This window comes from Chiloscyllium plagiosum, unplaced genomic scaffold (genome assembly GCF_037043375.1).
Source record: "Chiloscyllium plagiosum isolate Xiang-an unplaced genomic scaffold, Cpla_swu_hap1 HiC_scaffold_29, whole genome shotgun sequence".
NCBI lineage: Eukaryota > Metazoa > Chordata > Chondrichthyes > Orectolobiformes > Hemiscylliidae > Chiloscyllium > Chiloscyllium plagiosum.
Genome location: NW_028270167.1, coordinates 41616441 through 41634576, shown reverse-complemented (window position 1 = coordinate 41634576; position 18136 = coordinate 41616441). Strand labels below are relative to the sequence as shown.

General features: G+C 42.3%; 1 protein-coding gene across 1 annotated transcript in view; it reads right to left on the bottom strand.

Annotated features, from left to right (window-relative positions):
* Positions 1-7324: 7324 nt before the first annotated feature.
* Positions 7325-18136, bottom strand: part of barx2 (BARX homeobox 2) — a 167237-nt gene continuing 156425 nt past the window's right edge. Inside the window, exon 4 of the mRNA XM_087976525.1 lies at positions 7325-7538. Coding sequence (XP_087832651.1) covers positions 7407-7538 — 132 coding nt within the window. The 3' untranslated portion in view covers positions 7325-7406. The remainder of the gene's footprint in view (positions 7539-18136) is intronic.

Sequence of the window (18136 nt, the reverse complement as noted above, 5' to 3'; positions counted from 1 at the left end):
AGTGCCAAAACACTGGAAAGAAGCTAATGTTGTACCATTGTTAAACAAAGGCTGCAAGGAAAAGCCATGGAACTACAGACCAGTGAGCCTGTTGTTAGTGATGGGTAAGTTGTTGGAGGGGATTCTCAGACACAGGATTCACATGCATTTGGAAAGGCAAGGACTGATTGGCAATAGTCAGCATGGCTTTGTGCATGAAGAATTGTATCTCAAACTTGACTGAGTTTTTTGAAGAGGTGATCAAGAAGATAGATGAAGGCAGTGCAGTAGACATTGTCTACATGGAGTTTAGTAAGGTCTTTGACAAGGTTCTGCATGTAAACTGGTTAATAAGTTCACATGGAATTAGCTCACATGGAATCCAGGGACAACTAGCCAATTGTATGCACAAGTGATTTGATGGTAGGAGACAGAGGGTGGTGGTAAAGGGCTGTTGTTCAAACTGGAGGCCTGTGACCAGTGGTGTGCCACAGGGATCAATGCTGGGTCTACTGTTGTTCATCATTTACATCAGCAATTTGGATGAGAATGTAGGAGGAATGTTAGTAAGTTTGTGGATGACACCAAAATTGGTGGCATAGTGGACAGTGAAGAAGGTTATCTAAGAGTACAACGGATTTTGATGAACTGGGTCATTGGCAGAGGAATGGCAGATGGCGTTTAATTTAGATATATGCAAGGTACTGCATTTTGGTAAGAAAAACTAGTGCAGTTAATGGTAGAGCCCTTGGGTGTGTTGTCAAACAGACAGGCATAGGGATGCAGGTACGTAATTCTTTGAAAGTGGTAATCACAGGTAGACAGGGTGATGAAGAAGGCGTTTGGCAGAGCATTGAGTACAGGAGTTGGGAGGTCATGTTACAGCTGTATAAGATATTGGTAAGACCACATTTGGTGTACTGCATACAGTTCTGTTTGCCCTGCTATTGGAAGGGTATCATTATATTGGAAAGGGTGCAAAAATATTTGCAAGGATGTTACCAAAAGTGGAGAGGTTGAAAGATGAAATAAGTTGGGCCTTTTTTCCAGGAGCATAGGAAGCTGAGGGGTGTGCTTATAAAAAGTTTATAATATCAGGTGGGGCTGTTGGATACTCACTTTTTCTTCTTAGAATAACCAGTTGTCAATAGGTAAAAAATTGAGAATTTTTATTAAGAAGCAGTGACAGTTACATTCTGGTTCCTGAGAATACGTTTATAACTGTGTCAATTCCAAGTTCGCCTTACACTTTTAAACATTAGGACGTTGATAGGTTTATCTTAATCATATTTCATTTTTAAGCCTTAGCAACGCAATAAGCAAAAAACAACATGACATTCCATCAGGAAATCACTTGACTTGAACCCTTGCAACATCGATTAGGTTTGGTTTGTGGTACCTTATGTATGTGTTTAGATAAGCTGTTCAACACTGTCACATAATCCTATTAGCAGCAGAAATAAATTTAACTGTTATACAATATTAATTCAATCAGATAAGCTGTTTTCTTGTATTTTTAACTGTTATATGATTGGCTCAATCACACTGTTTTCTTATATCCCCACATCTGCCCCCTTTTGATTCTTCCCAAACAGAATCACACAAGCAAAGCAAGCTAATAATAATATGCATCCCAAAGGTAACAACACCTTCATAGTGTATCAGGGGCCTTGGTCCAATTAATGTGAGAACTGTAAATCTAAGCTTTCTTGCCTTGTACCTTGACAACTGATGCCATTGGAACTTGGTATGGGCTTTCCCACTTGGCACCCAAAGCTCTTTACGAATTTTCTTAACATGGACCCACATTCCAGGGACTATATTGTGTCCGCACTCGGGGGGATCTCCCCAAGCCACTGACAGCATTTTTCAGATCCTGCCGATACATTAACAATGAGTCAGTTAGTAGTTGGCAATCCGCAGTCTATTGTGCCCAGTAAAGACATGGGTCGACCAGTTATCATCTCCAAAGGACTCAGGCCTGTGGTTCTGTTTGGAGTGACTCGAATGCCACATAGGTCCGGGGTAAAGCTTGAAGCCAAGGCAATCCTTCTTGACGATACTTAGCAAGGCGTTGTTTCAGGGTCCGATTTGTGTATTCCACCTGTCCCAATGGCTGAGGCTGATTAGAGTAGTACAAGTCCCACTTAATATCCTGCAGCGTGCACACTTACTGGCACACTGCACCTGTAAAATGAGTCCTTGATCTTAGTCAGAACACGGAACTCCTGATCAGGGAATGTATTCTTTACATAAGACTTTAGCTGTACGATTGGCTGTGGCTCAGAGTCGCAGATGCTACCACCCATCTCGAAAATTTATCAACAATGACAAGGTCATTAGTATATCCTTGTCATTTTGGGAGAGATATGTAATCCACCTGCAGATGTTGGACAGGTCTGACAAGTGCTGGCAAGTGTTAATTGTGGAATTATTGTGGTTGGTCCTGGAATGTTCTTTTGGTCTGTTACACGTTGGTCTACCACATGTTGTGCATGCTTCTTGAATCTTCCTTCTCATCAGCTCTTTGGAACCTAGCCATCATTTGTAAAAGGGCCAGAAGTCCCCTTGGATCTGTTGTGCCAAGAAAGGCATTAAAGCTTATGGTGGAACTGGTTTATCTGTATCTCTCTACCTCCAGACACCATCCTAGTGTAACTAAATTGCTGCTTCAATCCATGTTCACTTCTCTTCTTGAGAGGATTGTTCTTGCTTGGTCTTTAAGTCCTTGTTTGTGAGGGTTTGTATTTTGGGTTTTCTTGATGCACTCGGGTGATTCCCCTGTGAAGCTGCATTTCCAGCCGCCTGGTTGACTAAGGCTGCCCTTCTGTTGGTGTGTGCTTTAAATTTCAAAACTGAAACTTACTGTGGCATTGAGGAGATCTCGGATTTCATCCCTGTTTCAGATAAGTGTTCCAGCTGCTGGAAGGAATCCCCTTTGCTACCACAAGGTCCAAAACCACGGACTACTCCAAATGCATAACAGGAACCTGTACAAATATTTGCAGTTTCTCCCTCCGTTATTTTTCAGACTTCTGTAAGTGCTTGTCATTCCACCTGTTGTGCTGAGGTGCCCTGCTGGCACGCTGCCTTGCTCTATCACATCTTGTAAGGTGATAACGTTCCAGCCTGCTTTCTGTATGACATTCTCAACAAACGAACACCCATCTGTGAGAAGGACCAGGCCTGGAATCTGCAAAGGCCTGAGCTGCCTGAGCTGCCTCATCTAAGTGCTGTAGAATTTCTGCACAATGACGTTCATCTTCAATGTCATCGGTTTCTTCCTCTCCTCCCCCCTTCTGGTCCTCCAAAATCAGGAGCAGAGTAGCATGATTGACCCAAGCAGCGCCAACGTGGTTGAGGTTGGGGGCATCCAAGAGGGTAGTCTAGTGAGTCCACTGGGCCACTATCACCTGGAAGATCTGATTCATGGACAGCATGGCGTGAACTGTGTGAGGACACCTAATTATCAACTTCTGATCAAGTACAATGAGTGCCATGACCATCACAGCCCTACACGTGGCTTCCATGGCTCTCAGCCCCACTGCCCCATCCGAGAGCCACAGTATCCAGGCAAGCCAAAGATTAGCCAATGGGTCGCTGCCTGTCACCGTACTCCTGTGTGAGTATAGCTTTCATATGTACATACAGGATAAAAGTTCTCCTGTTATTGGGACGCCCAAAGCTGGGGCTGAGCATAGAGTAGATTTTAATTTTTGGAAGCAGAACATTGCTCTGGGGTGAACTTAACAGCGACCTTTGATTCCCTTTTTCCTTTCAAACTGTGCATAACAATCGATCCAGTTTCAATTGAAATTACAAAGGCCCAGAAAGGATCTCAAATCATTAATAGTAGTGGGTTCTTTGGTTGTTCAAATTGCAGCTGTCCTATCCTGTCCTATCCTTTTCCTGCTGAAATCTTTGGTCCCAAATGTACTATTCCTTCTTGGGCAATTTGTGCCTTCTTAAGCTTGGCCTTATGGCTGTAGGAGTGTAAATGATCAAGGAGGATGCGTAAATCCTCCCGAAGCTGTTCCTCCGTCCGGGATGCTATTAGAATTACCGTGGATGCCATCGGAGACAATTCCCGCAAATGATTTTGCAAAGACATATGGAATACAGTAGGGCTACTATGAAAACCCTGCAGCAGATGTGTCCAGGTTTACTGTTGTCCCAGGACAGTAAAAGCAAAGTATGGGTGTACCTCAGGGTCCAAGGGAACAGACCAAAATCCATTGGCCATGTCCATTACCAAAAACTACTTGTGATCTGGCAAGAGAGAGTTAGAAATGGTAGAGGGATCAGCAATCAAGGGTGCTTTTTGATCAATGCACTGGTTCGCTCTCCTGTGGGTTACTGTCAGATGCCAACTTCTGGCTTTTTACCCAGCCGTACCAAACTATTAAATGAACGATCGTCCTTTACTAGTACACCTTGTTGCTCCAATCGTTTGATTATGGGTAAAATGGAGGTCGGACTAATGGAGTATTATTTAGTACATGGCAGGGCAACTCCAGTAAAAATGACCAGGATCATCTTTAACAGAGCGCAGTCATTTTTATCCTTCACCCAAATTGAATGATTCTGCTATTCTTCCTGTTTGAGGTGTTGTATTGAACACAATCAACCTCAAAATGTAGTGCTGAATTTATCTGGGTTAAAACATCCATTTCCAATTGGGCTTGTTGTATGGGCCCAACCCATACAGACACCGTGATCCCATGCAGCCCCAATTGTAATGACAATGGTTAAGTTTTTCTGGGGATTAGTCCTTTTCCCCCGACTCCAACTATGGTCCGCCGCTCACCATCAAAGGGCTAATTACATCCGTCAGTTAAAGGCAAACATGTCAATTCAGCTTCGGTGTCCAAAAGGCAATCAATTTCCCTATTGCCGAAGCTCATCAAAACATAACAGCCATTTGGTCATTTTTCTAAAACTGCTAAAAAAGGGGCTAAGAAGTGGGCTGTTCTAGATTTTGGTTTAGGAGAGCTTCCTGTTGCTTGGGAGACAGTGCCTTAATGCGTTCCAGTAGCACTTGTTTGGCTAAAGGATTTTTCTGGGTTTTAAGATTCTGGTTTAGAAGGGGATTTACCTATGATCATTTTTCTTTTGAACCAGCCCATTTTGCCCAATGTCTTTCATGGTCACAATTATTACAGTTGCCTGGGCGTATTTCTGCTGTGATTCCTGGTATAGTTACTGAACACTGTATAGTTCTCAATTTGGATTCCATATTTCACTCAAGATGATTTGCAGCCTCAACTATTTCTCCATATGTCTTTCTAACATTTTTCTAATCTGGGCTCTTAACTTTTAACATCTTTGTTAACTCTGGTTTTAGCCCTGCAATGAATGCGGATTGAAGGGGTGCAAGGTTACAATGATCTAACTCATCTAGACTGTCAATATGGCCGGTCAATCTGGACTGTTCAATCCAGACTGCCACAAAATACTCTATGTCTTCTCTCAATACCTCATTGTCTTTTTGCAGGTAAGCCGAAATCTTACTCCAGTCAGGGCTATAATCCTTCAATCAGCTTTGAATAGTTTTCCGTCCATTATCCAGGTCTTGCTCATTTTTATCCAATTCCCCTTTCACCCTCCTTGCAAGTTTCCTGCCAGTAATACCTCCTTCCATGATGGACAGTCCATAGGATGGAGACTATATACTTTAAGTTTCTCCAATTCATTCCACGTTTTCATGAATCCTCTTTTTGGTTGCGGAAGTTCTTTGGACAACCTTTAAACCAAAACTTGTTGGAGAAGTTCATCCTCAGATATACTAGGCAGTCGTAGGCAATTCAGATTTAGACACTTTGAACACTGTTTTTATGCTTTTGATATTAGAACCATGGGCCTATTTACAGGGCCATGGGTCCTTTATGCCCGTCCAGACATCTTGGTTTTGCTGTGGGCTTGCGTTTCCTATTGGCGATAATCATGTTGGACTGTCCCTGAAAATCCTTGGACATGGACTTTTATTAAAAGAGGTGTGCTTACCTTGGGGTGCCAATGGTTATTTGGGATGTTTTTGGGGTCTCTCCAATCTTACAAATCCGGCCGACTATGCCAAGCTGTTGGATACTCTCTTTGTCTTCTTAAAATAACCAGTCATTGTGGCAAAAATTCGAGAAATTTTATTAAGAAGCAGTGACAGAGTTAATAACACAATAAGCCAATTACAATATAACATTCCATCTGCTATAACACTTGACTTGAATCCTTGTGACATTGGCTACTACAAACTGAACCTAACCAATGTATAGATATGCTATAACATGACAGTTGTATTCCTCTGTAACCTCACACTATGGAAAATCACTCTTCAAAAGATCACTATTAGAAAATCCCATACCATTCAGTAGAAAGTTTGCATTATCCAAATAATGTCCACAATTCATCATTATAACCAATTCGCAGATGAAACACGTGTTATCGCAGAATGACCTGTATGTGTTTAGGCAAGCTGTTTGACACTCTGTTTGTCATACAACCTTATTAACAGCAGAAACAAATTTAACTATTTTTGATATAAACTCAATCAGATAAGCTGGTTTCTTATATTTTTAACTGTTATACGACATTGGGTCAATCACGCTATTTTCTTATATCCCCACAGGGTCGCAGTTAAGATGAATAGCCAAGGCTTTTTCTCCAAGGTAAGGAGTCCAAAACTAGGAAGCATAGGTTTGAGGTGAGAGGGGAAAGATTTAAAAGGGACCTAGAGGGCAATCTCTTCACACGAAGGGTGGTGTGTTTATGGAACCAGCTGCCAGAGAAAGTGGTAGAAATGAGTAAAATTATAACATTTAAAAGACATTTGTACAGGTAGAGGGATAGAAGAAGTTTAGAGGGATATGGGCAAAATTCAAGCAAATGGGACTAGTTCAATTTAGGAAAACTGATTGGCATGGACAAGTTGGGCCAGAGTCTGCTTCTGTGTTGTAAGTCTCTATGATTCTATGACCATCCTGACGTCTGCAACATACACATGTGAACCAAATGTGTAGCTGATGTCTTCCCCTTATTCCGGAAACACTTGTGAAACTGAAATAGAACTGGTTGCTGGAAGAGCTCATTAGAGTTTGGCAACATCTGTGGAGAGAAATCAGAGTTTCTCAGACCAATGATGGTCTTGTTCTTCTCACACTCACCGATGGTGAAATTGTGGACATTATTTCACATCTTGTTATGACCAGCCAAGGAGGGGTGTAATGACTTTCCCCTTCCTCCACTCATTGTTTGATTGTAGCAGAGTTTTAGAATCTGAAAAGGATGGATTTGCCGATTAAGTGCATACCGACCGTTTCATGTACAGATAACAAAGAATAAGGCAGGATTTCATGAGATAAACAAATAAGAATTACCTTTATTGTGTTAAAACTCATTTGGAGTAAATATTACAACATTAACAAGGTAACAATTCATCCTGACGTCTGCAACATACACATGTGAACCAAATGCATAGCTGATGTCTTCCCCTTATTCCGGAAACACTTGTGAAACTGAAATAGAACCAGAAGTTGCTGGAAAAGCTCATCAGAGTTTGGCAACATCTGTGGAGAGAAATCAGAGTTTCTCAGAACCCTTTCCTTGAGCTGCTTTCATGAACCTTTGCAGTCTATTTACTGTAGCTAGGCCTACAGTGCTTTCAGAAAAATAGTTTTAGATTTTGACCCTCTGATCCTGAAGAAATAGTGATATATAGTTTCAAATCAGGGAAGCGTGCAGCTAAGAGGGGAGCTAGCTGCTGGTAGTGTTCACATGCATTCAGTTGCCCTTGGCCTTCTGTTAGTAAATGTCATGGCTTTTGAAGAAACTGTGCAGCCTTGATAAGTTATTACAATGCTGATTGGAGATTGTACACGTTGGTGCAGTATGTGTCAAAGCTGGAGTGAGTGAATATTTAATGCAGTGCTAGTCAAGCAAGCCTCCTTAATCCTGAAATGTTGAACATCTTGAGTGTTGTTATAGCAAGTGGCACATATTCCATCACACTCCTGACTTTTACCTTGTGATAGTGGGTAGTCTTTAAGGAGTCAGGAGCAAGAAGTTACTCAATGCAGAAATCCCAGTCTCTGAACTGCTCTTGTAGCCACAGTATGTGCATAATCAGTTGAATTCAATGACTTCCTGGTCAACAGTAGTTGTGGATTCAGTGATAGTAATGCTGTCGAATGTTAAGAGGTGCATCTTTAGATTCTCTTTTCTTGGAGATGGTCATTCCCTCACACTTATGTGTGTGAATACTTCTTATCACTTATCAGTCCTGAATTTTGCCCAGGTCTTGCTGCTCTTGGACATAGTACTTCAGTCAAATGATCTATTACTAACTGAAATTCAAAAATCCATTGAATATTCCAGAAGATTAGCTCAAATGAGTCCAGTCATCTAAAGAAAACTAAACACTTTTGCCTAAGCAACTAATAGTGCATTCTTCCATAGCTGGATTCTGTGAACATCTCAGTTTTAGTTAGGGAAGGAAACTGTTCACACATTTCTGGAGGGAATGGGGAGTGGGTTTTTTTTGGTTCTTCTTTCACATTGCATCTCCATCTCAGTGGAGTGGAATGTGAAGTACATGGTAATACAAATTGAGGGAACCATTGTAAGTTTCGGTCAATGTCCTTGCCACCTTTAAAAACTTTCCATTTAAAATATCTGATGTCTGCCTCCAGCTGCAGACTTGACGTTAATATTTGTCATGAACATTTCTTTTTAATAGTCCAGTTAGGGTAATGGCAATAACATTGATCAATTAGAGAAAATATCAACTGGCAAATTAGATTTAGGTTTAGATTTTATTGTCACGTGTATCCGAGTACAGAAATGTAGTGAAAAGTGTATAAAGTCACCGTTCTCTGGCACCATCTTACCATACAAAAGACAGGCTTATAAACAGAAGCAGAAATAAAAGAAAGAGCCAAAAGAAAAGGACCATGTTCAGATCACTCCCTGCCTCTGTCATGAGTCTTCACCGCCAGAAAAACAAAGCCACAAAGTCCATCCCTCGGTCTGTGAATACTCAGGTGCCCTGAGACCCCATACGTTGCCGCAGCTGGAACACTGCCACCTCCAACCATCAGGAGCTTAGAGTTGACCTGCCACTGCTGGAACCACATCCTCATTCTTTGGCGCCATCTTGCTTCAATTAGCTGCCAAGAGTCAGCACTGCGTCGACCTTGGTAATGTAGACGCCACTGAAACCGCTGGGCTCAAACCCAACATAGGGCTCACCACACTGAAACAGATGATGCCCGACCCTGGCCACACTGCTGCCACTGCTGAGACCATGACCCTAGCAAGTGAACTACCATGGCCAACACTCTAGGAAGGGGATGGCTCCCGCCCTTTCAGGAAGAAAATTCTATGGTGCCTGACACTTCAGTTCTTGATGCAGTCCATTAAGCTACCTCTGATCATCTTCACCTAATCTCATGGCAAAGCAGGTTTGTTTGACCAGCAGTATTGATGATGGAAACACTTCCTGAAGAAGGGCTTATGCCCGAAACGTCGATTCTCCTTTCCTTGGATGCTGCCTGACCTGCTGCGCTGTTCCAGCAACACATTTTCAGCTCTGATCTCCAGCATCTGCAGACCTCACTTTCTCCTCGATGGAAACACTACCCAAGTCTGTTGAGGATGTTGATGCTAAGTCCAACTCTTTCAGCATTACATAATGGACACAAAAATGTCTTATTTAGCAACAAACAGGAAGTGCTTGATGAGATTGCCCAAGAGTACACAGGAAAAACTGAATATGCAAGAACATTCTTCACCAATACACATGTATGAGAGTACACCTCTCCTGTTTTATATGAGAGCCCAGAAAAAAATTGTCCTCCAAGATGGTAAGAAGGTGAGGTGAATTGTCCATGATAAATTGCCCATACTGTTAGGTACATTAGTCAGAGGGAAATGGGACTGGGTGGGTTAGTCTTCGGATAGTCGGTGTGGGCTTGTTGGGCTGAAGGGCCTGTTTCCACACTGTAGGGAATCTAATCTAATCTAATCAATAGGCAGTTAACAGATTATAATAATAAAATGACAGATCTAATTAATAAAGAATTTACTTGCATCTTTACTATACAGGATACAAAAATTAACCCCTGTTAACCAGGACTTTGAAAGAGGATAAGAACTTGGTGACATTACAATTACTAGGGATGGAATTGTGCATTGATAAGTCTACAGACTCTGATGGAAGTCTTTAGAGAGGTGGCTAATGAGGTAGTAAATGTACTGGTATTAATTTTCCAAAATTTGTTAGATTGGAAGGACTGAAAAGTAGTGAATATACCCCTCTAGGCAAGATGGGAGAGAGGCAAAATATAGGACATTATAACTAACGTATTATGATGTCAGTTAACTTGATATCAGTTGCAGGAAAGGTGTTATAGTCAATCATTATGCATGTTATATTTGTGCACTTGGTAAACATTCAAAGTAATTGAGAAGAGTCACAAATGTTTTGTGAAAAGAAATCTGTTCATTAATTTGTTGAAATTATTTGAATGAGATATGGATAAATGGGAGCCCACTGATGTATTGTACCTGGATTTCCAGCGATATTTGACAAGTTTTCATGTGAAAGGTTATTGTGCAAAATAAGAGCTTATGGCATTTGAAGTAACATATTAGCAAGGACAGAGAAAGGCAGGCTGGTAAAACAAACCAGAATTTGTATAGATGAGTCTTTTTCAGATTGTCGGTATTGCAGTGGCGTCCCAGAGGAATCTGTGTGGATCTCTAAAGTTTTTACAATCTATGTCAATGATGTTGTGACTAAATTTGCAGATGACATAAAGAGAGTTGTGAAGATGAAATATCAAGGGTGCAGACCAATGTACATATTCCAAGTGAGTGGGCAAAAATTTACCACATCAATTATAATGTGGGAAAATGTAAAGTTGTTCACATTGGCAGGAAGAAGAACAAAAAAAAAAGTTTAATAATTAAGTGGAGAATTGTAAGGTGCAAAGAGATCTAGATATTCTGGTGCCTGAGTCACAAAACGTTGATATAGTGATACAGCACATAATTATTATGGGAGGAATTGAACAAAGAAGAAATAAATAAGTTCTGAAGAAGGCTCACTGGATCCAAAATGTTGACTGAGCTTCCAGAATTGCTGTGTTATTTTCCAGCAATTGTTTCAGATTCCCAGTAACTGTAGCTCTTCAATTTTTGAATAGAAGTAAGCATGTTATGATAATAGGTATCTAGTAAAATCATGGGGACAGCAATGTCCAGGATTTTCATCTTGCTTCCCAGTGATGAATTCTAGCAGGTGTGTAACATTCTCTCCACCAAGGGAGGGAGTCATTGAGTTGGACAGGGAGTGACATTGAATCGATTGCAAATGTACTTCGTCCATTCAGTTACAAAGCTCAAATACTCAGCCTGTTTTGGTATTTATTTAGTTGTTCAATTTTAGGGGAAGTTACAATTATAAAACTAATACTCAGCTTTGAAATGTTCATCTCAGATGACAACTAATTCAGAGCAACATGAACCAGCTATAAAAGACACAGGTTTGATATGAGATCAGAGAGTCAGGCTTCAGCTGGGTGCAAGAAGTTGTAAAATTGGTCTCAGTTTACATTGCATAAAGAGTGTGAAATCAGTGACGGCATGTTCTCCATCTACTGACTTCTGCTAGAAAGTGTATGGTGCAGGTAATAGGAGGGGTGGGTCTAATGGATCTAACCAACTGAGAGTTGGTATGTGTGTGGAACTGTACCCCAGTGAGGCTTGATGTGTGTCCGACAAGTACCCCAGTGAGAGTCAGTGAGTGTGTGGAACTGTACTCCAAATTAGACAGTGTTTATGGGACCCATACCCCAGTGAGAAACTGTGTGTGTGGGAGCTGTATCCCAGTGAGAGTCAGTGTATGGGACCCATACCCCACTGGGAAAGAGTACGTGTGGGAACCACTCCCAAGTGAGACTCAACATGTGTGGGACCCATACCCGAGCAAAGGTCAGTGTGTGTGGGACTTGAACCCTAGTGAAAGTCAGTGCATGTGTGAGACCTTGCATCCCAGTAAGAGTCAGTGTGTGGGACCCTGTAACCCAGTGAGAGTCAGTGTGTGGGACTCTGTATCCCAGTAAGAGTCAGTGTGTGGCACCATGTATCCCAGTAAGAGTCCACGTGTGGGACCCTGTAACCCGGTGAGAGTCAGTGTGTGGAACCCCGTACCCCGGTGAGAGTCAGTGTGTGGAATCCCGTACCCCGGTGAGAGTCAGTGTGTGGAACCCCGTACCCCGGTGAGAGTCAGTGTGTGGAATCCCGTACCCCGGTGAGAGTCAGTGTGTGGAACCCCGTACCCCGGTGAGAGTCAGTGTGTGGAACCCCGTACCCCGGTGAGAGTCAGTGTGTGGAACCCCGTACCCCGGTGAGAGTCAGTGTGTGGGACCCCGTACCCCGGTGAGAGTCAGTGTGTGGGACCCCGTAATCCGGTGAGAGTCAGTGTGTGGAACCCCGTACCCCGGTGAGAGTCAGTGTGTGGGACCCCGTACCCCGGTGAGAGTCAGTGTGTGGTACCCCGTACCCCAGTGAGAGTCAGTGTGTGGGACCCCGTACCCCGGTGAGAGTCAGTGTGTGGGACCCCGTACCCCGGTGAGAGTCAGTGTGTGGGACCCCGTACCCCGGTGAGAGTCAGTGTGTGGAACTCCGTACCCCGGTGAGAGTCAGTGTGTGGGACCCCGTACCCCGGTGAGAGTCAGTGTGTGGGACCCCGTACCCCGGTGAGAGTCAGTGTGTGGGACCCCGTACCCCGGTGAGAGTCAGTGTGTGGAACCCCGTACCCCGGTGAGAGTCAGTGTGTGGGACCCCGTACCCCAGTGAGAGTCAGTGTGTGGGACCCCGTACCCCAGTGAGAGTCAGTGTGTGGGACCCCGTACCCCGGTGAGAGTCAGTGTGTGGAACCCCGTACCCCGGTGAGAGTCATTGTATGTGGCAAAAAAAAAATCTGCAGCTGCTGAGCATTCAAAATCAAAACAGAACATGTTGAAATTATGCAACAGGTCGGTAACATCTTTGAAGAGAGTTCAAAGCAGTTAACATTTCAGATTGATGAGGTATCATCAGGCCTGTGAAAGGGAGATGCAAGAGTTTTGAATTGTATGTATCTCTGTGCTGGGAATCCAGGCTGATACGAAAGCAGATGAACACAGGTAGCTACTTACAAGTCTGAAATCAGAATTGTGATATGTGTCTGATTTGACCAATTTCCTTCCTTGTCAGAGTTAATAGCCCATTTAGTTTATGTTGTTAGAGGCTTTAGTTTACACTGGTAAGGCTAATGAGCCTTACCAAGGAGAAGCTTTTGTATTAACAATACATGAGTTATTGAATGAACCAATCAGGTACATAGCTGTTAAGACTATTAAGAAAATTGGGAGACATTGATGATACATCCGTCTGTTTCAGGACCCTGACCTATTCTCCCAACTTTCCAACCAAGACTGCAGGATATCATCAGATGCAAGCTCCAATAGCCCTTTCAGAACCATTATCTTACACAATGCGTTCTCCTATGCCTTTCCCTATAATTAACATGTGTACTTTCATGTACATTTTCACACTTTCCAATCATCCATGACCCAATTAACACTCCATCCCTTCCTAAGTCTTTGACTTGAAAAATGCAGGTGTTCTGGAAGTTTTACAATTCTTCTAGAATCTGTTCTCTTTGGACTGGGAGGATTAACTGTCTTTGGTTTGAGGACTTTTTATCTCTTGGTGCTCCTGTTGAGCCAGGTACTTGAATACTCATAATACCCCTGCCATGACTTGTTTTACTTGTCTTTTTCTGCTTTGCCCTCTCAGCCTGAAACACCAGGCTGATATCCCGATCGTCTTACCTTGCCATTTAGCACCAACATGAAACAAGGAAACTTGTCATAGTTGTTAGTCGGCATCAGTAAAGTCAAAGCCTTTGGTTAGAGATTCCCAGCACATTAAATCAAGAACAGTCTCTAACACCCGTCCAGTGACAGCTCAAGGTGGTCAGAATTATAAACCTACCTCAAAAGGGTAAGAACCCAAATAACAGGCAGCCCACCTGTCTTTACTCTTTCTGCCCATAATGGGCTGTTTTCCTCCTGAGATGAGACATTTGTTGTCAATGTAAAGTAATTGTCACAGGTTGGAAGAACCTCTTCAATTTATCTGTGCCATTTATATACATTGGCAATTTATTCTGTCATCAACTATAGGTTCTATTGAATACAATCATATATTTACTTATTCTGTTTGTAATTTAGCATATAAATTTGAAGCAATTCTATACATTAAAATCTATTTTCTCCAAATTGTTCAGTCCCGAGTTCTATTTGTCCAAATTTTGTATTGTACGGTATCATGTAGATGGTATTATTCCTATTGCTGTGTCTTCTGAATGTGATTATATTAAATCTTTAAGTTTAGCTGTATGCCAATGTTGCTGTATTCTCTTTTTCTTGAGGATTTTAAATTGTGTAAATGGCATTACTTTTACATTTTCTTTATCTTAAAACTATCAAACTGCGTTGCATAGCAATACACTGTTGTGTACCTTCTCCAAACGTCTATCTTTCTGTAAAATAGCAACATTATATTGTGAGGCTTTTCCTTCAGGTTTTGGTCAAATTGGAGGTGTTCAGCTCTTCTACAGGCAAAGTGGATGAACTTCAACCTTTCAACTGTCTAATACACAGCCTAAAACTTCTCCAAGTTGAACTTCCTGACGGTTGTCTTAAATTCTTGCTGTCAGGACGATGGCTATGGCTCTTCTACTTTCACTGCAACATCAACAGTCTTGTAACACTCTTTTTCTGCTGTCTGCTTTAGCTTTTAAATTATCCCTTTGTTGCCTTCATTCTGCCTCAAAGTATTCCTGGTCCTGCAGCCTCAATATAAATATTTCTGTGGCACTTGATTTCCTTCTGCAGCTGTGAGTCAAATAGTTTTCTCACAATGGTAGCTGCATGCATTGTGAGCTGAATGCACTCCTTTAAAAAGCTCCTTGCCTTCTCAACATATTTTATATGCCATTCATTTAAAATTCCTTCCCTTTGTTTAATAGGGATTCCTAGCCAAACACCTACTGTAACTGAGAAACTTTTACAACAATTTTGTTCACGTGATATGAACATTGCTGGCAGGGATGACTTAATTTACTAAGTAACATTTGTGCCACTCAAATGCCAAGTAATGCCCATTGCCAATAAGAGACAATCTAAGCACCATCCTTTGACATCAATGGTGTTACCATCACTGAATTCCCCACTATCAATATCCTACAAGTTACCATTGACCAGAAACTCAACTGGATTTGCCACGTAAACACAATGGGTACAAGAGCAGATCAGAGACTAAGAATATTATAGTGAGTAATTGCGCTTGATAGGTACCACATCCACAAACATTCCCTCCCACATTCAGTAACAGCAGTGTGTACCATCAACAAGATGCACTGCAGCGATTCACTGAAGATACTTAGACAGCACCTTCCAAAGCCAAAACCACTTCCATCTGGAAGAACTAGGCAAGCAAATGCATGAGAGCAACATCACCTTCAAGTTCCCTTCCAAGCCACTCACCATCCTGACTTGGAAATATATTGCTGTTCCTTCAGTGTCACTGAGTCAAAATCCTAGAATTGCCTCCCTAGGGCATTGTGGGTCTACCTACAGTAGGTGGACAGCAGCAGTTCAAGAAGGCAGCTGACTGCCTTCGAGGATAATTGGGATGGACGTAAATGCTGACCTGCCAAAGATATCTGCAGCACGGTGGTACAGTGGTTAGCACTGCTGCCTCACAGCACCAGAATCCCAGGTTCAATTCCAGCCTCAGGTGACTGTCAGTGTGGTGTTTTGCACATTCTCCCTGTGTCTGCGTGGGTTTGCTCCGGTTTCCTCCCACAATCCAAAGATGTGCAGGTTAGGTGAATTGGTCATGCTAAATTGCCCATAGTCAGGGGTGAATATGAGGAATGGGTCTGGGTGGGTGACTCTTCAGAGGGTTGGGGTGGACTTGTTGGGTCGAAGGGCCTGTTTCCATACTGTACGTAATCTAATCTATAAAAGCCCTACGATTTGATGAAAGTGGACTGGAAACAGTAAGTTGAAGTGACCCTTATAAAAGTTTATAAAATCATGAGAGGCATTCATAGGATGGATACCTAAGGTCTTTTTCCCAGATAACACGGATTCAGAACAAAACATTTTCAGAAAGAATAAGTCTGGTACTCCCAAATCCAGATCCTCCAGCCATCAACTCAAAGTTTATCTCAAATGCCAAGTGCTCAAAACTGCAGGAGGTCTAGAGGAGTGTGAAAGGTACAGGAGTGAAATTTTAAAAATAAATCAGCAAAGTAAAGAGAGGACATGAAAGTCAAAGAAAATGCAAAGATGCTACATAAGCACAGAAAGAATGAGAGGATAGCCAAAGAAAAACTGGGGTCGCTCAGAGATCAAACAAGTAATGTGCATATGGAGATATCAGGGAGAAATGAAGCAGATGTAGTTAAAATGGACTGACAAAAAGGTTACAATAAACAGTGTAAGAAGGGCAAAAATTAAAGAGTTTGCTCACTTTAAACATGAAAAGTCAGCAGGCTCAGTTGAAATGGAACCCAGGAAAGGAGGAAATAAGAGGTTCTGACCATCACTTCTCAATCCTCCCTGGTAACAGATGTTGCTGCTACAGGACTGAAAGATTGCTAATGTTGCAGTATTGTTTATAATGGGGTAAGGGATAGCCTGAATTACTATTGACCAGTCACTTTAATGTCAGTGTGGGTATATTGTTGGAACAAATTCTAAGGACCAAAATAAGGGTGAGGTCTTAAAACATAGAAAGTAGAAATGTACAACACAGGAACAGGCCCTTTGTCCTAAAATGTTGTGCCGAACATGACACCAAATTAAACTCATTCTTCTGCCAGCTTTTGGTCCATGTCCCTCCATTCCTTGCATATTCATGTATTTATCTAAAAGTCCCTTAAACTACCCTATTGTACCTGCTTCCCCCACCAACCTGGCAGCACCTTCAAGACTCCTATCACTTTCTGTGGAAAAAAACTTCACACTCCTTTGAATTTTCCCCTTTCACCTTAAATTTATGACCTCTTAGTATTAGTTGTTTCAACTCTGGGAAAAATATTCTGTCTGTCAGTCCCTTCTATACATTTCATAATTCTATTGACTTCATTCAAATTTCCCCTCAGCCTCTACCGCTCCACAAAAATAACTCAGGTTTTTCTAGCGTTTCCTTATAGCTCATACCTTCTGACCCAGGCAGGATCCTGGTAAGCCTCTTCTGCACCCTCTCCAAAACCTCCACATTCTTCCTGTAATGTAGTTATCAGAATTGAATGCTATACTCTCAGCGTGCCCTAACCAAAGTTTATAAAGTTGCAAAGTGACATCCTACCTCTTGTTTTCAGTTCCCCGACAAATAAAGGCAAACATGTGAAACGCCACCTTTACTTTTCAGTGGCCACCTTCAGAGAACAATGGACTTGAACCCCAAGATCCCTCTGAAAATCAATGCTCTACAGGGGCCTGCCATTAACTATGTACTTTTCCTGAACATTTGATCTCCCAAACTGCAACACGTCACACTTAGATGGATTGAACTGCATCTATTATTTTTCCGCCCATACCTGCACCTGATCTACATCCTTCTGTGTCTTATGACAACCTTCTATACAATCCACAGCTCTACTGATCTTTATATCATCCGCAAACTTACTAAGCCACCCATTTTTATCTGAGTCATTTATGTATATCGCAAACAACAGAATTCCCAGTACGCATCCCTGCAGAACACCACTAGTCACAGACCTCCAGCCTGAAAAACACTCTTCCACCATTACCCTTTGTCTTCTATGGGGGAAGGGGAAATGAGGAAACTGTTGAAGTCCACATTGATGTCCGCCGACATTTCCGCCACCTCCAAACAGACCCCACCACCAGGGATATATTTCCCTTTCTGCCTTCCACAAAGAACGTTCCCTCCATGACTACCTGGTCAGGTTCACGCCCCCCTACAACCCACCCTCCCTTCCTGGCACCTTCCCCTGCTGCAGGAATTGCAAAACCTACGCCCACACCTCCTCCCTCATCTCCATCCAAGGCCCTAAAGGAGCCATTCACATCCATCA